This window comes from Fistularia commersonii, chromosome 4 (genome assembly GCF_037954325.1).
Source record: "Fistularia commersonii isolate RoL2024-O1a breed Wild chromosome 4, RoL_Fcom_v1.0, whole genome shotgun sequence".
In the NCBI taxonomy this organism is placed as follows: domain Eukaryota; kingdom Metazoa; phylum Chordata; class Actinopteri; order Syngnathiformes; family Fistulariidae; genus Fistularia; species Fistularia commersonii.
The window spans coordinates 21,165,466-21,185,192 of record NC_141287.1 but is presented as its reverse complement, the minus strand read 5'-3'; the positions used below and the strand labels follow the sequence as shown (position 1 = coordinate 21,185,192).

The 19,727-nt window shown below is 46.9% G+C and overlaps 1 protein-coding gene across 1 annotated transcript in view; it reads right to left on the bottom strand.

Moving 5' to 3' along the window:
- Nucleotides 1-19,727, bottom strand: part of abca12 (ATP-binding cassette, sub-family A (ABC1), member 12) — a 71,091-nt gene that overhangs the window by 34,079 nt on the left and 17,285 nt on the right. Inside the window, exons 23-43 of the mRNA XM_086145988.1 lie at nt 19,491-19,633; nt 17,254-17,421; nt 15,605-15,822; nt 13,699-14,634; nt 13,407-13,513; nt 11,882-11,988; nt 11,444-11,643; nt 11,254-11,330; nt 10,140-10,270; nt 9,497-9,667; nt 8,046-8,210; nt 7,755-7,950; nt 6,384-6,523; nt 5,804-5,923; nt 5,558-5,648; nt 3,121-3,300; nt 2,390-2,690; nt 1,449-1,563; nt 1,002-1,331; nt 720-789; nt 150-284 (exon numbers count right to left, since the gene is read on the bottom strand). Of these exons, the coding sequence (XP_086002114.1) occupies nt 150-284; nt 720-789; nt 1,002-1,331; nt 1,449-1,563; nt 2,390-2,690; nt 3,121-3,300; nt 5,558-5,648; nt 5,804-5,923; nt 6,384-6,523; nt 7,755-7,950; nt 8,046-8,210; nt 9,497-9,667; nt 10,140-10,270; nt 11,254-11,330; nt 11,444-11,643; nt 11,882-11,988; nt 13,407-13,513; nt 13,699-14,634; nt 15,605-15,822; nt 17,254-17,421; nt 19,491-19,633 (4,101 nt within the window). The remainder of the gene's footprint in view (nt 1-149; nt 285-719; nt 790-1,001; nt 1,332-1,448; nt 1,564-2,389; nt 2,691-3,120; nt 3,301-5,557; nt 5,649-5,803; nt 5,924-6,383; nt 6,524-7,754; nt 7,951-8,045; nt 8,211-9,496; nt 9,668-10,139; nt 10,271-11,253; nt 11,331-11,443; nt 11,644-11,881; nt 11,989-13,406; nt 13,514-13,698; nt 14,635-15,604; nt 15,823-17,253; nt 17,422-19,490; nt 19,634-19,727) is intronic.

Sequence of the window (19,727 nt, the reverse complement as noted above, 5' to 3'; positions counted from 1 at the left end):
AAGCAGTACGGAGGAACTCCAGCCCCCCAAAATAGTTGTGGTTTCAAACACTTACACACAATCGTTAAAAGAGGTTTCGGGCCCCCGGACTTTGGATTAATGTGCCTGACTTTCCGCGGAGCAGATTGATTCTTAGTGATAAAGTTTACCTGGGAAGACCATTCGAATGTAAGCCCCGATAATGAAGTAGAGGATGGAATCGATGAGCATCAGCCAGCACAGCCAACCGAACGACGCCGTGTCCCCGGCCATGGGCGAGGAGTAGGAGTTACTCCACTGGATTCCTGAGGAAAAGTAAATAGTTCCTTAGGAGTAACTGTTTGATGTGTGGGTAAAACCGCAGATGAAATTACGTACAACCCCCGGTTCATGACACATCATTGATAACGTAATTGGCTCCCTGAGTGTTTTCAACCGATCAGACGAGGAACAGCGGCTGTCAGACAAACGCACGGCGGATCTTTGGTCTCCAACCGTTTGCCTTCAACTATCCGTCAAGGCTCGTGAGTTTGATTGAGTTAATCTTCCGACGCGGCTCGTTCCCGTCGACGCGCCGTCGAGCCACTTCTCTAGAAATTGAGTTAACTTACATTGCTCACGCGAAAGCTTTGGGATTCGCTCCGGATGAATATTTTATTATTTACTCTGCCTTTTTTCATTTCGGTCATGATTTCATTATACGTCTTATTTTTTTGTTCCGTGCTCTCAGACGCTCGTACCTTCTCCTTGGGATTCGTAGCGGGAGACGTACTGACTGGCATAACTGAAGCAGCTTGGAGAGAATAGACTCTGCAGGGGGGGGAAACACTCATTAGTTAATACAATCAGGTTCGTCCCCCTTCAACATGCTTTTTAGAAAATTCTCATAATCCCCTCGCTACAAAGAGATACACTTGTAATTATATTGAAAAATGTCATTTTAAATACGACAGCAGCGATCTTGTTTTCTTTCTCGGGCCCTCTAAAAGGATGAAAAAATGATCACGGGTAAAATGTCTCACCAGGAGGCTCTTCTGGGAAAAGCTGAGGTCGGTCTCCAGGGCCATGACCACGATGTAGGGGAAGAAGCAGAAGATGTAGAGGAGGCTCCCGCTGAGCCCCGCGATGTACGTCTTGTCGAAGAAGGAGCTGACCAGGAAGCTGAAGCCCAGGATGCTCAGCCCGTAGTCACAGAGGTACAAGAAGAGGAGGAAGCCGTCGCTTTCGGGGAGGATTCTGCCGTACTTCAACACCAGCGTGAGGATGACGATGGTGGTGACCAGGTAGGCGGCGGTTTCCAGGAACCAGGCGAAGAAATGGCTGAGCGGGTCGACTCCCATCATCCTCATGTACTGCGAATAAAAGAAAACCGAGAGCCGACGCTTTTGCGTGTGCGTGTTGATGACGGTGGCGTTCCGAAGCGCCCGATTCAAGAACCGCGCGGTTCACGACGGAAAACGCTCAATTACCTCGTGCAGCCTGAGTTCTCTCTCGTGAACCAGTTTCTTCACAAAGTCCGCCACGAACAGAACCCAGGCGATCATCAGCATGAGTGGAAAGACGAAGGAGATGGCCTCCAGGTACCTGAGGACGCCGGCAGACGCCGACAGTCAATCAAAGGTTTGGAAAAATGCAGCGCGCGGTAACTGTCAACAACCGCTGAGCAACGCGCCCATCATTCAGTCCCGGGCTCGACAGAGAGACGGAGCGGATCGGCAATATTGAAGGAATTTTGACAGCCGTGTTTCAACGCCAAATATTTCTTTTTCCTTGATAACGCCCGCAGCCCGAACCGTTGTAATTTAGTTTGCGCTCTTTATATTCTTTATAACACTCCATCATTTTTTCACAGCTATCACATCTGTATTTCGAGGCGGCGGAGTAATAAATCAGCACGACGGCGCGGCGCCGATCGCCGTATCTCGGACGAAAGGTAGCCGGCCTTCCGGGGGCATCTGATATGACATATCGGCGTTGTCTTCGGAATCACTCAAGGGCGAGCGCAAACAGTCGCGGGCGGCACAGTCGAGCGTGATTTATCGAACCCCGTGTGTTTTCGCGTGTGTGCGCGCGCGTTCGTGGCGAACCCGTGTCGGATTGGTCGGACAATACCGAGGTTATTGCATGTGCCGGCGTATGTGCGCGGACTTGAAAAGCGAACGCGCGGTCGTGGTGAATATTCATGCGCACGATGTACAACCAATTATCATGTGAAAAGGTTTCTGCGACTGCCCACTCCCTGAAAGACCCGAGCGGAAAATGAATAATGAGAGATTATGCATTATTTATCGCACATCGGTGCTCGTGTGACCCCTCAGACACAGCGTTTCCCTTTAGGTTTCCATGTATGCATCCATGTGTGAGCGCGATTATACTGTATGTGTGCGCGCCGGCTTTCCGGGTCACTCACTCATCGCGGAGATGGCAGGGGTAGGGGAAGGGCTGCAGCTGCACAGCTTGCTCGGTGATTCTGCGCCCGGTCTGGGTCTCGATGATCGCCCGGTCGATGTTCTCTTGCAGATACACGAATCCTCGGTTGTAGCGCATCGTGCGACTCGCTGAAATGTGGGTCTCCTTGGAGAAGAAGGGGTTGCGCACCCGGTCCGTCCGCATCACGTTGTCCATATGCATCCGGATGGTGTAGCCGACTTTCCGGGGCAGGGAGTCGGACGAGGACGAGTTCCCGTCTTGCGGAAGCTTGAAGATGACGCCTAGAAGACAGATAGCTCCGGCTCAAGCGGTACGCAAATACGTTTCTCGCCCTTCAATGACCTCAACCGAAATCGGGGAATTTCTATCAAAATTTAATCTGCGGCGTCTTTCGCAGGAAACTATTGGAGGTCTTGAACACATAGTTCACTGATTCAGCCATTGTTTACACATCAGGCCCGTCTGTTTGGAATAGATGGGTTATGACAGTCAGTTCTAGCTCCAAGAACCCAATTCGCACTTTCAACTCCCAAAAATAGTCCTTCGACGGAAGACGATCTTCTTTTACGCCGTCGGATTTATGACTTTTCAAGCGAATTTTGTCATCCGTGTTTAAATCCCGCAGGTGGGAAAATATCGGCGGTAAAGAAACGGTTTTACGAATCCGATACGGCGGCGTTCTCGTCTCGAATGCATGCGATGGTTACTCACTTCCGTAGAGATTGCGGTTCTTGGCAAGTTCCTGCGCGTCTCGGTTGAGCTGGTCAACCGTGTCGTAGCCCTGGTAACGGTCGAAGGTGATGCACGAGGAGAGGTTCACCATCAGGGTGGACAGGGCGGTGATCTGGCTGAGTACCTGTTTGTTCTTCTCCAGCATCAGCGTCATGTTCGCTTCGAAGGACAAATCGAAAGAACAATTTACCGGCAACGCAGAAGCGAACCTCACGCCGCCGTCACAAGCACCGTTCCTTCGGGACACGACGCGTCAGACAATAATAGAGTAGAGGCTCACAGACACGTACGTGAAGCAACGCGGTCCCAGACGGCTGTCCAGGTCTGAAAGCTTTCTGCCACGGAAGACTCGTGTTCAGGCTGACGGCCATTAAGGCAGCGGCTGTCCTATCGATTATGTTCGGACGAAACGGCCGCAGAAGCATCTGTTTAAAACACCCTACGATTCATCGAGGCGGACACGCGTCGTGGCCGTAACCAGGCCTCCGTCTTGGCCAAAGGAAGCAGACGAGTGCATATGCGGTCGCGTCCGAGGGGCCTGGAAGCCACACTTCATAAAATGCGGTCATTGTTGGCTCGTCGTACTTCCGCTGCATCTGGCCCCGACGACGCGTGCCAGCGCCTGAATATCAAAAGCCAGATAAGGCGCAAATGTTTCGGCCATTTGCAAAGGTAATTGCCCGGCAACACCAACCGAGCCCCGCCTTGTAGGTTCGATTGTAACCGATGTAGCGCGGGGCCAAAGTGCCTCGGCCGCTCAACCGGGCCGCCCCGCCGCGTCTTCTCGCCACCTAATACGGCCGTTTTTAAAACTTCTTTGCCTGAAAGTTTTAAAAGTGCGGTGTCAGGACCGCGTCTTGGTCCAAATCCAGACTGAACCGTCATCATTTTGCATATCCCACGTTCTGCAAGTCAGTAATTGCCCGGCGGAGACGACTTTCAGGTTTTTAATATGAGTGTCAAAGTTCAGGAAGATAAGCTGAACAGCGGTGGATAGCAGGGAGCGGTGGAGCTGCGATCCATCGAAGCTCCAGACGCGCAAATGTCTTCCCACCAGGTTGCGGTCAAATCCAAAGCGGCGCATCGATGAAATCTGACCGCCGAGAGTTGTCACGTCAGTATTAAATTTACTCCCCGAGACCACCGCCTCTTTGCCTCTTTGCCTCTTTGTCCGGGGTTTTGTGCCGGAAAAAGATTTTTTTTTTCTTTTTTCGGTCTCTGGGCGTCCACTGCGCACACACACACACCGCAGGTTTTATGTGAAGACCATCTTTCCCGTGGGAGATGGGAGCGCTTGATCACAAAGACAGGAAGCAGATGGTCCGTGATTGCTGTTTAAGTGAGTGACACGGGATCCGTCTATACTCTGGTGAACCTCAGGGACCGGATCTGCCATATTTGTGTTTATACTATATCAATTTGACTTCATTTCAACCAATCCTCAGCTGGAGGGTGATTGTTTGTCTGCGTATGTCAATCACAGGTGACCCAAGAAAAATCTAGCTTCGGCAACGTTTGGCTTCCCTCCCAGGAGGATTATAGAAGCGTCCGCCGCTCCAAAGAATCCTCTGGTTTGTCGTCCGGTTCAGGAAAGTGGTTTCCGCCAAAGGACGCCTTCGCCTCCAGTTTCTACGAGGGCCTGAATTAAATACTACTTACGAATGGCAATCATTCAGCTTTCTCAGAAGCAGCCAAGAGTTGCAGCCAGCCAGCCGGCATCCTTTTTAAAACAACTGAACCATCCTATAACAGATATTACTGGAATATAATATTTTAATAAGCAATAAAAGTCTTGCAAAGAATATTATTTGTCTTATTGGTGGTAATTATTCCGATCTTACTGAGACATAAGTGTGTTAAAGAGCCTTGATTCCAGGTCCCTAAGAACCGATTTTGAATAAGCGGTGTAGATGATGAATGAATGAATGAATGAATGAATGAATGAATGAATTGTTGATTGTTAAGTATCTACTACATCATCAATAATGTATGATGTCATCATTTCTCGACAGCCTGTTTTTATTTCATGTGGATTTTAGGAAAGTTTAAATATTATATCATTAGCTTCCCCTCCAAAAAAGGCTTCAAGAGAATTCAGGGAAAAAAAAAATACTTTGCAATTAGAACACACACCGAAATACTGCATGAATTATTACGGCCGGAATATGTGATGAACAATGGATTATCGAAGTATTAAACTTCAATGTGATGTTTCGAAGGCGATGAGGCTCTGCGTTCCCTGATGTTGAGCCATTTTAATCTAAAATGCCGCTCTGTAGAGCCCCGTTATGTTAGACGCATTCTGAGATCACGATTTGGCTGCAAAATAGATTTGGGTAGTACGTGGGTGAAAGACGGTAAAGTTAAACCCGATATCTTCTGCCTACAAATGCAAGACCTTCAAATGCTCACTTACAGAAGTTGCTGAGAGTCTCCTTCATTTTGTCAACATTGATGTCTGTCTGCATCTCAATGAAATTCTTCACAAAGGCATTGCCGAGGGAATTCTGTTCGGAGAGGGAGGAGAGAGAAAAGAAGCGAAAGGACAAACTGAAGGAGGCGGGATGCGCAAAAAAACGGAGATTCTTCTACTTCTTGCGCACGGAAACATCCCCTCGTTATTCGACGATAGTGACCGAGCAGAAGAATCGCACTTTCATACCTGCAGCAGCGGTAGCGTGAGGCCGAGTATCTGAGCCGAGTTCACAATGTAGTGGGACGATTCCAGCCATTCCTCGGAGTACTTTCTCAGATTTGCAAACTCCTGCAAGCTGGCGTTGGCCTGTGCAAGAGCGGGAGAATGTCAAGAGCGTCAAGGTAGTCCATTCTTTGCGTGTCTATGTCTTTAAATAAATGAAATTTGTCTCCCAAAATGATCCCACACCAATTATTTATGAACAGCATCATCTGATTGTGGGATCTCAAAAGGATAAATTCATTTGGCACAAAAATAATAAAACGTTTTTCAAGAAATTTTTTTCATCATTCATATACAAGCGGAAAATCTCCAGCGGGCATCATTGGCTTTAATAGCTGGAATAATCTCTTAAATTATTGCCTCTGATATTAAGTGCAAAAAAAAAAAAAAAAAAACATACTAACTAAAATTTAAAAGAAATACACTTGAAAATAAAGTGAACTTTGAACACCGATCTCATCTTCCAATCAAGATGTTGTTTCTCAGATTCCGTACAACCGATGGGTTGCGCCTTGGCTTGAGAAATGATGGCGGCCGGCGCTACCTTGGTCATGATGTCCCTGGTGACGGCTGTGTCGGGCGCGTAGAGAATTTTGCCCATCAGCATGGGCTTGAGGAAGGCCCAGGCGATGGCTCCTCCTGTGGTGTTCACCATGTCCAAGTACATGTTCATGCAGAAAGGAGCTAAAAGGGAAAAAAAAAACCACAAGACTAAATAACATGTGATGCTAAAGAAAGGAATCCTTCCCTTTAACCCATAGTTAAAATGCTATGCTAGTGAAGCGCCGCGATTCTACAGGTCTCTCCTGGATCCTAAAATCCCCAAGAAGTCCAAGAGACTTACAGTTCCAAGCAGTGCATTTATTTGGACAAAATGTACCGTAATTTCCGGACTATTGGACGCACCTGAATATAAGCCGCACCGGCTAGCCGATCGCTAACTCGGGCTTCCTCTTGCGCACTAAAACTGTCAAAGTCGTCTTTTTCGGTGTCGGAGTTGAACGGCCTCAGAATTTTCCGGTCATTACATCGATCCGATGTGACGAGGATAAACGTTTTAGCGGCGTGAAGCTTGTTAGCCCCCCCTCCCTCAAAAAAAAAAATCCATAAAAAGCCGCATCATTGTTTAAGTGAAAAAAGTTGCGACTTATCATCCATAATTTACAGTATCTCTTTTTTTTGGATAAATGTTTTAGCAGCGTGAAGCTTGTTAGCGTCCCCCCCCCCCCTCAAAAAAAAAATCCATAAATTAGCCGCATCGTTGTTTGAGTGAAAAAAGTTGCGGCTTATCATCTGTAATTTACAGTATTTTATTTTTTGGATAAATGTTTTAGCGGCGTGAAGCTTGTTAGCTCCCCCCCCTCCAAAAAAAATCCATAAATTAGCCGCATCGTTGTTTGAGTGAAAAAAGTTGCGGCTTATCATCTGTAATTTACAGTATTTTATTTTTTGGATAAATGTTTTAGCGGCGTGAAGCTTGTTAGCTCCCCCCCCCCAAAAAAAATCCATAAATTAGCCGCATTGTTGTTTAAGTGAAAAAAGTTGCGGCTTATCGGTAAATCGGAATTCACGGTAAATCCTAAATTTGTGAAATTGAGTAGTATACTTGGGTAGAGTCACAGAGAAGTGTCTCCTCTTGCATACTCCATTTTCAGCACAAGAGGAGACCGAAATGTACACGCGAAAAAAGTGAAATGTGAATTTTGTCAACGATTGTGCGGATTTAAAATAAAAACCTAACTAAATATCTCATACACTGGCTGATTCCACGGGTGAGGTGGCGTCAAGCCACCGTTTTGGTTTCACGCGGGCACAGCATCGGAGCTCAAGTACCATCAGTTACTGCTCCTTTCAGCCTCAACGGATGATAAAATCCTGTTGCTAAACGCCGCAAATCTGTCCTTCCTCCACTTACTGGCATTCCTCGGGATCTTGAACCTATCAATCATCTCTTCCCTCCTGGGGTTGTCGGTGAAAGACGGTTTGGACTCTGAATTGACGGGGAGTTTGGAGATCCCGAACAGGGCCAGAATCCCCTTGCTGCACAACGCTCGGGAGATGGTGACAAATGTGGCCTGGCTGGAGATGCTGCTCCTCTGTCCTCTTGCCATCTGGTCAGAAGAAGAAATATCACATTTATAAAACGTCGTCGGCATAGGTTTCCTCAACGGTTGCTTTATCAAATAGACACGAAGATGCTATGCACCTGTTTAAATTCAGTGTTGGTCATGAGGTTGAGGTCCTCGATGGAGAGCAGGTAGCTCTGCAGCTGCCGGACGGCGGGGATCATCTTGTCCATCATGCCGATCAACATGTCGGCCATCTGGAGCATGACTCCCACCAGGCTCTGCATTTCTTCAGACAGCACCATCTGAAAGCGAGGACACGGTTGGAGTTTCCGAAGACGGACCCTCCCGCCGGGTCGAGATCGGGTCGAGATCGGTCGAGATCGGGACTCCGTATTCAACTCGGGCACAAATGAATCCCCGCGCATCGCTGAGCCCGGCGGATTCCTTTCTTTTCTCTAAATTGGTCATGGAGTGGAAAAAGCCAAATAGCTGTAAAAGTCATTTGAATGAAATGATTAAGCGACACGTCGTCCGTCCGTCCGTCCCCCTCCAAAAAAATAATCATCCCATTTCAAAATAGCGACTTGGAGAGCAGAATTATTAGATTATGATCGACTTTCGCTTGAATTCCACGCCGCCGCTGTCGTCAATAATTCATGGGCTCATTTGTGCATTCTCTTTGTCCGGCCCGAAAATATTTTGGTGGAGCGGAATAAATAAAAGCGATGGAAATAAGACAGAGAGGGGAAATTACAGATGACTGAAAGAACAGGTAGACGGAGGAGAGAATTAATTTGTGTGAAGTGTCTCGCTATCACAGCGCCGGGGCGGAGGTCGGAAACCCCAACCACGTGGCAAAACATCAGCAAATGTAATATCATCGAAAAACATTTTATATTCCACATCCATCACTCCGCAATCGTTGACGGATCGGAGCTTTTTTTGCACCGTCTCAAAGGGACAAACGTACTTCAAGATATAAACGCTTTCCACTAACTTGCTGGTAAAAAATAAAAAAAAAGGCAGAAAGGCTCGGAAATCCTCAGACGTAAGGTCATCCTCGGCTTTTGGAAAAGCAAGGTTTGGTCTCGGTGGGTTGATGTGGAGAAGGGGATGCGGAGAACAGGTTAGACGGAGGAAGATAAGTCGCCCGAAGGGAGCGGCCGGAGGGAAAAGAAAAAGACGGTCTTAGTTGATGGGATAGAAATTAGAATTTGTGTTGACTTGATATTTTTCTGCAATCCGATTCTACACGTCGGACGTTTTAAAGGGGGAGCGTCTCGCTTCCGCTTTTTCTTCGAATTAAAGGTTCGGCGAAACGAACGTGTCCGACCCACTCCGAGGCGGGGACTGATAAGAACCGACCCAAAGGCAAGTCGAAGGAGACTTGCTTTTTTAGTTGTGAGACGAAGAAAAGGTTTTACTCGAAAGAGAGTTAAAGAGCCGCTGTGGCCTTTTGCAAGGAAGCGATGAGTCGCTAGGTAACAAATGTAGAAGGCGTTTACTTTCACAGCACATAAAAAGTGAAAATAGCCCGACCACCAAAGGAATTAATCGGAATCGACGGTTGCGTTTTCTCCGTCCTCACCCGGAAAATGACTTTTTCCATGTTCAGATGCCGAGCCATGAGCACGGAGAAGCTGTACCACTGGCGGGCCGACATGGAGCAGAAGGTCTGGTAGATGAGCCGCTCATTGCGATCCACGTGCACGGACGCCGTGGAGTTGCAGTGACGCAGGTCGACCAACCAGGATATGATCTGTTCATGGGAACATAGGAAACAGGAAGCACGATACGAAGGGAATGATGACTTGTATACACACTGCAGGCTCGTTATTTTTTATTTTTACCACTTTGTCACTTTTATTGTTTACATTTTTATTGTTCTGTCTGAATGGGTCTCCTTGAGTGTCCGTAAATAAATATGTTGTTATCGCCATCATCTCACAATCCTAATTGTTGGTATATTGATTCCTTCATTCATTGACTTATTCTTGGATGCTGGGAGGTTATTAACATGTTAGTTTGTATAACGTGTCGGTCCAATCAATGCTGATTCATTTGAAGGTTTCAGTTTTGTCTTCAAATTAAAATCCATGGTATCGTCAGCCGCCACCACGAGCCTTCGGTTAATATTGTATTTTCTAACATGCGCTTGTTAACTTCGCAGCAACTCAGCAGGTTGAAGTCGCTCTCCGGATGGACTTTTTGTCACAAAGGAACCGGCTCACCTGGAAATTGTTCCGCGGCAGGCGGGTGTTCAGCAGCAGTTGGAGAACCTCGGGATCAAAATCCATGTGTCGCTGAACGTCCTGCACGAAGGCATGATCGTCTTTCAGAATCTCAGCCACCGTGATGGTTTCTGGAGAGAGATACAGATGATTAGTATGAATAGCAATATTATATTTAAACAGGCGCCCATTGAAAACAATGTATTTATCTTATTCATCCATGAATTTGATGTATAACAGTGAAAATCTTGGTTCAGAACGCTTTCTTAGGATGGTGTTTTCTCTCATTGAGTTGTCTGAAGCTGCGATGGCGTGACGCTTTTTGCCAAACGTAAAGACATGCTTAATTTAATAGTTGCCAAAATCAATGATTTGAAATAAGATTGTTCTGGAAACTGGTGATCAGCCTGGTGACAACTCATCTAGTTGTTTTAATTGTACTTAAATGTAAAGAAATCAGCTGTATGAGGTTCCTTCTGCTTGGGGAAAAACTGATCGCGTACTGTATCAGCCTCAAATGAGGTATTAGTGTTGGTGAAAGATAAAGATAAAGCGAAACTAGGAAAACTAGGTGAGATAAGCACTTTTTGACCACGTGACTAAATCTTTTGAACCTGTGACTGGATTACTGTGATTTTGACATATATTGTGCAGAATCATGTCATATTCAACATATTTCAGCACCAGACACCAGCTTGATCCAGGGGGGTCGGCGAGTGGCGGCTCCCAGGGATTTGGAAAATAATTAATGAGTATTTAACTAAAATTTTATTTCTGTTTGTTTTTGAAATGTCATTACATTTTCTCTCTGCGTCTCAGCACGCGGAGAGAGGACGCCACGGTCGGTTTGCTGCCGGTGGATTATTTCAGTTAAGTTTGAGGTTTTTTCATCAATACAAGAAGGTTTCAAACAGACATTGAGTATCATTTGAACCTAAATTCAAAATGTTTTGCATGCAGAAATGTCATTTTGTTGTTCATTGATTTGAAAAAAAAAATCGACATAGCATAAAGGTTATACGCCGTTTTAATTCATTTTAAATTTCAAAAGGGTTGCGTGGCCCCCGGCTCCGAATGGCCCTTGGAGCGGTAAAGGTGGGCGACCCCTGCTCACCTGGGGAGGTCAGGTTGATGTTGAGGACCCCCAGGCTGCTGGTGTTGAAGTTCAGACCTTCACTCAACACGGAGGTCCTGTGATCACACACACACGCATGAAGATACAACCGTTGTGGAAAACGGGAAACTACGACAGGGCAAATCATTTCCCGCCACTAAGACGCAGAATCCACGAGCCGAGAACCCACCATTTCTCCTGAATCACAAAGTTGTCGGGATCCCCGACGAACGTCTGGAACGCGGCGTCGGCCAGACCGCCGGAATTCACGGGCCAGCTCTGCAGCAGCATCTGCAGAGCCGGCAGGAGTGTGTGACACAGCTGACCGGGCTCCACGTGCACGGTCTGCATCACCACATGCACGGAATCGGCGGTCTCAAGCAGGCACACCTGGAGGAAAAAAAAAAAAGAATTTTCCAGAAATCGTCTGGATACGAGCAGAGCGTATCTGGATCTGCAAAGCCTGCATGGCATTTCTCCAACAAATGGAGGGCATCTGTTAACAAATGACAACATTTGCATCTTTTTGATTTGATCATCATCAATCATTTGTTCCTCATTAACATTCAAAGGAGCTCTTTTCCATTTTGACCACTCGCGGCGACGATATTCGAGTAACGGCGCGGACCTGGTGTCTCAGGTGGCCGAACAGCTCGCTGAAATGCGGCGCCGTGGTGCCGGCCTGCAGGAGCTCTGCCACCGTCTGGATCATCTGTTGCATGAGGAGCAGGTTCTCTGCGAGGAGATAAGGAGGGCGTGGAAGAGACGGGTGGGATGAGAGGTCATCGGAATGAGGAAAAAGGATGGAAAAGGGGGGGGAAAAAAAAAAAAAAAGAGGGCAAAAGGTCCGTGAGGTCCGTAAGGTGACAGAATAACACGTCATCCCGGCGGGCGTCATTACGACTCGCACCATTACCGGGAAGTATTGTTAGGCGACGGGCGGCAAATGATGTGCTTAAAGTGAAGGTCTGCGCGGGACCGGCGGGACCGGAAGGGTCAGCAGCGCCGGATGCTGTCGCACATTAAAACACATCTGACAAGCTCTAAGAAAGGCACTGCCTCGGGCTGTGCGATGTGATGACAGAATATGTAATTAGGCTAAAATTAGAAAAATTCAGGGTGCTCGACACCCAGAGGCCTCCGCGATCAAAACATTTCTCTTTCCGTGCCAGTTTGTATACCCGCGTATGTGTGCGTGTGTGTGTGTATGTGTGTAGAATACGATTGCGGCTGCTTACAAAGTGGTTGTATGCACTAAAAAACATTATCACACAGGCACAGACGCCAATTAAAAAGGAGGTCATAGATGTCCACTTGTGTGAGTGAGAGGGGAGATGTTTAGCGAGGGCGGACAGGATAAGTGATTGAATTCTACTTTGCTAATGAGATTTAAAAAGGTGCTGAGTGGCTTTCTGTTGGAGAGGAGCCATATGGCCTTGGGCTCTTTGGGAGCTCAAGCTAAGCTGCTGTGAAGCCTTATTCCTCATATCTCCAAACTGAATTATCCCTCACGATGAACATGTGGACAATAACAACAGCATTAACAAAATGGTTTATGGCTTTTCTATGGTCTTACAATAGTTATTAGGCAGCCTGAGCTTATACGCTCTTAACCGCCGGTCCGGAAACCATCACTACACGTCTTCGCCGCCGTCAGGGGCGGTCGAGCGGAGACAGCGGGTCGTGACGACTGCGCCGAAAGTCACCGAAGGCCGTTATTGTCTGTGGAGGTTCTCGGCCTTCCAGGTTGTGGTGAACTTGGGGCCTACTACTGGTGGTTCATGCAGGATGGCTTCATTGCAGAGAACCAATGTCCCCATGGGGATTATTAAAGGATAAACTATTATTATTTTGACTATATTATGGAGTCAAAATCTTCTGGCGGATCTGAAGATTTTGACAAGAAGACCATTGGAGGATTCTTGATTCATCCATTGTGTATGAACGATAAACGGTCTCCGCTTGTTTGCCCCTCGAAGGACTTCCCACTGCATACACTCATCCACACACACATCGATGGCGGCCGAGGAAGCTCCAGGTATCAAACCGCCAACCTGGCCGTCGGAGGGACGCTCGCTTGACCAACCGAGCCTTAACCTGAAGGTTTATTTAAACCGAGAAAGCCGGAGAGAAGACCCGGACGGTAGAGTTACCTTCAGATTCACTGGCGAGCGCTTGGGTGATGTTTTTAAGCGCTGAGGAGAACGGGAAGCCGTCTGGAAGCATACCGACTGCATCGTTCAAGACGTCCATTGATGAACTGGGGAAAATCAAAAAGAGACCGTAACATAATGATAAAGAAAAAAAAAAAGACACCTGGGAACGGCAGAATTTATAGCGCAATCTGCTTATTCGGTGCAAATTTCAGACAGGGGTACAAAAGTACATTTCCATTGTTATTAAACTGACTGAATTCGAATAAAGGCCTCCACGAGCGACGCTTACCTCTGAAACACGCTCGGGAGAGTCAGGAAAGAGAGGATTCCGAGCGAAGCGTCGATGGTTTCTTCCCGTGAGGCGTTCAAGGCCCACGGCATGTCACTCGTCGCTCCCTTCATCACGATGTTCAGGTTAGGGTTGGCGACAAACACGTGGACCGTGTCCACGATCTCCTCGGCGGTCGGAGGCGCTGAGATGGCCGTGAACAGGGCCGGGTAGTCGATGTAGAACAGGTCTATGAAGTCGTCCATGGGGTCCCTCATGCGGATCGTCGGGGTCTCACGTCTGTATCGTCTCTTTACCTGGGAGTCCCGACCATACCCACTCGCCTGGTGATCCTCGGGGGCGACAACAAGGCCGTCGGTGCTTGTTATCTGACTCAGCAATTCAATGATGTTTCCGGCTAGGTCTTCAAACGGCTCCATGTTTGCTGGCAATTCCATGGCTATCGGTGTCACGAGAGACAGGAAGTCCCGGAGGATCTCATACAGTTTCAGCAAACTGTGAGTCAACAGGTCCAGTCCGGAGTCTTGCGTGGAAGCGAGCCATGCAGACATCTCCACAACCTTCTGGATGATCGCTCTGGTTTCGTTGGCTGTCAGGAGGTCTTCTAGTGTTTGGTAGACCGCGGCATCGTCACCAAACACCTGACCGTCGTACATCAATGCGACGAAGTCTCCGATCGCGTCGAAGAAAAACCCTCCGTCGTGTCCGGACGGATTTCCCCACAGCGCCGACATGATGTCATCTGAGGTCAGGTTTGCAGAAGTTAGAAAAACGTTCGCCGCCTCTGCTAAGACGATCTGGGATGATATGTCATCTTGAATGAGATGGGAGTTGCTCACGACGTGGATCAAGGCGTCCCCTAGCGCGTCGATGTAAGGCGAGAGCACGGGCGCCGCCACGCCCAGCTCCTGGGTCAGCAACCCGATCGAGGACAAACTGCGGAGGGAAGAAAGCGAAGGCATGCCGGGTGACCGGGACGGATACGCCCGCAAACAATATTAAAAAACGGGTTGGAAGAATTGGAAATTGGCGACGGGAGAAATCGCAAAGCGCAAAGACAGACTGGTTTTTGGCAAAGCAAGTTGCGGTTGGTTATACGCGCTATTCAAAACATATCGGGGTGTTAACAGAAGCTATATTTCAGCGGCGTAATCCTGGCTTGTAATCCCTGTGCTTGTTTGCAAAATTGTCCTATTTCACCCTTCATAAGAAATCGTGTAATTTCCACTGTGATCATTGGGCTGTAGCTCATGTAGTCAGACCTGACTGATTCTCCGCGATATCCGCGGTCTGATGCTTATCGGCGCGCGGCTCGTTGCTGCCGCCGGCACGTAAAGGCTCGCAACAATCTCGCGAGATCGCTCCAATTCATCGCGGATCGAATCTGCTCAATTCGTGCGAAGGATAAAGCGTCGGGGAGTTCTTTGGTCAGCTCGTATGCGTGGTAAATGCAACAAATAGAGGCCAAAATTCTGGCAAATCCAGCCAGTTCTTACTGTATACAGGAAGTACAGGGACATTTTTATGGTACGATAGCAAACACCTCCCGGTCTGTCACGCTGACTTTTATTGTCTAGTAGCTGCGCTATTGTTATATCACTGCATTGCACTGTCCTCATCCGGTGACTGCACTGCGGTCTTGTCTTTGGAATCTACTGAGGCGTCGGCCGTTGGGACGAAACGGCTTTCTTTTGACGTTCGGGCGCCGTCGACACGGCGACACGTCCACCGACGACACGGACCGACCCAATCTTGTCACTTGTAGGTTTTAGGATTGAACAGGGAAAACCACCGACCACCGCGAGGCCGGGGGCGCTCGTCGGTCGGCGGCGATCAACGATGAAGTTATCGATACGGTTATCGGCGTGCGGTTTCCCCCGATGACATTGTATTCATGAAGCGTTACCTCTGTCGCAGCTGCATGTCTTGAAGCTGTTGGTACAGGTGATGCATCGCATCGTGGCTCAAAGGCCGTCCCGTCAACGCGGCCATCTGGCCGGAGAGGGTCTCCACCAGTCGCTCCGTCGCTCGGGTGCGGTTGACGTCGACCCGGTATAGCGACCGCGCTGCCTCGACAACCTTGGCGGCGGTGGCGCTCGCACTCATTGGACCCACACCCATGTTCTGTCCACAAAACATGAAGCAGAGATGCGGCGTTAGCGCCGTAGCGGCCCGGCCGGTGTGTTAACACTGCCATCAAGTGGCGGATTCATTCACCGCCGTTGAATTCGGGTCCTCGGAGGATCACGTTCAGGATTAAATACCCAATTAAAGTTTTATTTGTTTGCAATTTCAAATCTAATTTGGCTGGTTTTCTCTAATCTAGTGACACTCACAAGAACAAACAGAAGAGGGCCGGACTCACCTCGGGGATAAACCAGTTATGACCAAAAAATACAAAGGAACACTGTTTAGCAAACAGTAATACAAGCCCTGAAATGAAGCCTCGGCGGCTGCTATCTATCCCTGAATATTTCATCAAGTCGTTTTAACAAGTCTGTTCGAGAAGAAAGATGCACTATCTCGGTGACACACAGGCACGGCCGTCGGGTTTTTTGATAGTCAAGTCTGTCAAACACACACACACACACACACTTCAGAGGTGAGGGAAGCTAAGGTGCCTCATCTAGCTGGATGATAATAATTAGCTCTGTAGCTTTCATGGTTCAGTTCCATGATTTTGATTTATATCTATTTCCTCTTGCAGAGTTGGGAAAGGGTTAAAAGGTCTCAACTTATTTGATGCTTTCGCTTCTCGCAGGTTCAGCAGCCGTTCACACACACGGTGGCGTGCCAGGTATCGCGTCAAAGTCTCAGAATGTTCTTTTATTTGTTGGCGTATAAGCACATATAAGTACAAAAAGAAGAAACAAAGAGCAAAGGCAAAGGGTTTGCTGCGTTTTAAACAGGATAAAACCCATTTCAGTGAAAGCAGATGGAATCATCATAATAACTCGCCGATCACAAGACAAAACACACGTTCAACCTCTTTCCTTTCGGCTTTTACCTTCAGGTTCGTCCACGGCGAATCAAACCCCTCCATCTCAACCTGACCTCTGTATCTTCTCCTCTCACGCCAACTAATGTCCATGTCCTCATTCCATCCATCCATCTTCTCTTTGGTTTTCCTCTGGACCTCAAATCCCAGCATTCATCTACCAATATATCCACTCTCCCTCCTCTGTCCGTGACCCAACCATCTCCACCTGGCTTCTCTGACCTTCTCTCCAAAACATCTACCAAGTGTCGTCCCCCTGATGGACCTTCCTGATCCTCTCCATCCTGGTCGCTCCCAAAGAGAACCTCAGCATCTTCATCTCTGCAACCTCCAGCTCTGCTTCCCGTCTTTTGGTCATTGTAAGTGTTTCTAGTCCATACACTCTTTCCTTCTGGCTGATGTTCTTCTATCTCTTGGTATCCCTGACACTTTTCTCCACCCATTCCGACCTGCGTGAACCCGTCTGTGCGTCCCTAATCCAGCGGCATCTGTTTTGTGCACAGTTGATTTGTGAGGTAATACACCTCGTCTAATCCTCTGGCATCGGCTCTACTCACGCTCGTGTCCAGGTGGGCGTAGACAGATTGAGAAGCTGCATGGGCTTCCAGGACAGGCCGCAGGTCGCTGTCACACCAAGCCGCCACGACGCTGCCGTTCAAGCCGGCGGCGGCGGCGACGGGCTCCCACAACACCAACGCCTCGCCGCACGTCAACGTACCATTTGCCTGGAGGGGGGAAATGTCAACAAAAAGTCTGCATCTGATGACTTTCCTAGGCTTTGTTTGAAGAAAACCAGTTCTGTTAGAAAATTCAGAACAAAGTGCGTCGACAACAAAAGGTAAAGTTCAAGGGCGATATGATATCTCTCATCAGTCGGTGAAGAGATATACAATGAAGAGGGTGGACGTGTCACACAGGTATCATCGTTTCTCACGAAGACAACAGGCACGTTCACGTCCGCTCCGCATGTCCGACACATCGCTTCGGAACAGTCGACTTGAAACTGTATTTTGTGGCATGTTAATGAATGGTAGAATGTTTTCAATTGCTTTTATGAATGTATGGACAATAAACTTTTGCGCTCAACTTTTGGGGAAAAACTTTTCTTTTTTTTTTTTTTTGGTTTAACTGACCGACAGCAAACGTTTTGGGATAAAAGTCAGTATTCATGCGATGCTAAACGACGACAGAAAAGATGAGCAACATAACGGTGTGCACTAAAGCGGCCTTGTGATAAATTATGTGCGAAATGTTGACATTTAACTCCTTGTTTTGTCTTTAAATAAACAGGGAGCAGAGCGACCCGTCACTGGAATCAGACATATCGATTCAGTCCCGCACTTTTAATCACAACTCAAAACACATCTGTTACAGCAGTCTATTCTAGCAAACACCAACTATTATTTATATGTGTGTGTGTTTATATATACTGTTCAAAAAAATGAGGGAAAACTTAAATAACACAATGTGACTCCTTGTAACTTGTTTTAAGGACGTGGCATCAATGTTGTGTGTTTTCCACTTTCATTTTGAGTGTGACTCTGAATCCAGACCTCCATGAGTTCATGCAGGACTGTCTCAGAAAATTAAGATATCGTGATAAAGTTCTTTATCTTCTGTAATGCAATTAAAAAAGCAAATATTACTTTTTCATGATACTCTAATATTTTGAGATAGGATTTTGGAGTTTTCTTAAGATCTAAGCCATAATCAGCAATATTAAAATAATAAAAGTCTTACAATATTTCAGTTGATTTTGCAATGAATCCAGAATGTATGACATTTTTGTTTTCGTAATTGCATTGCAGAAGATAAAGAACTTTATCATAATATTCTAAATTTCTGAGACAGTCCTGTATATTTGATTTCCACTGATTATTTTTGTGTGATTTTTGTTGTCAGCACATCCACAATGTAAAGAACAAAGTATTTCATACGAATATTTAATTCATTCACATCTACGATGTGTTATTTAAGTGTTTCCTCTATTTTTTTGTGCCATTATTTTTGCCACTTGGTCACTTGTATTGGTTTTATTTTTCTTGTTTCTTTTAAATTTGTATTTTGAGTATATGAATATGTCTTAAGTGTCCTTAGGTGTCCAACAAGGCGCTGTAAAATAAAATACACCATCATTATTATTATTATTATTATTATTATTATTATTATTATTATACCACACTCTTACTTCTACTTCACTGGTTCTTTCATCATTCAACATATTTATATAATGGCTGCTTCTACGGATGCTGTTATTAACACAGTACTTTCTATAATGTTAGTGCAATACTGTTTGATTTTGACATTTCTTTTCTCATTTAATTGTTGCTTTTATTAAATTAGTAAATATTACTATCATTTAACACTTAAATGGTTCCTAGAATATAATTTTCAAACATATTGCCCCTTTTTCCAGAATATGTCATTGCGTCCCACGAGGCCGTCCGAAGCCTCGCCAGCGCTCCGCCGTCACGCCAGGAGGCCTTTTGTGTTGGGAAGCCCTTGAGCTAAAGTGGGAGCGGAGCTTCACGGCGGAATCCTACACGATTGCGAAATACAAATGCACTTTGCGCAACTTTTCTGTCCTTTCACTCGCTGGTATGAGGATGTACAATACAAAATGTTACAAAAGGATGACAACACCACACACACACACACACACACACACATGCATAAACTACTACTAGCTGGTTGGTAAAGATATGGATGAGCAAATGGGAAAAAAACCCGACGAGTTACTTTGAGGTGCGTAACTTGCTTTAAACGTTTTGGATTTAAACGTTAGCGGTCCAACCTGCTCGGCGGCTTGCAACGTGTGAGCGATGGCCAGGCTCACGCTTCCTACGACCTCAGACAGGTTGAGATGGCTGGTGTTCATGGAGATCGCCACTTCTGTCACCAGAGTCATCAGAGGTCTCTGAAGGCCGAGTATCAAACCTGTAAGAAAAAAAAAAGGTTTTACCCGAAAACAACCCCTATGTGAGAATATAGGGAACATGAATACAATGGCATTCCAACGCTAAACAAAAGA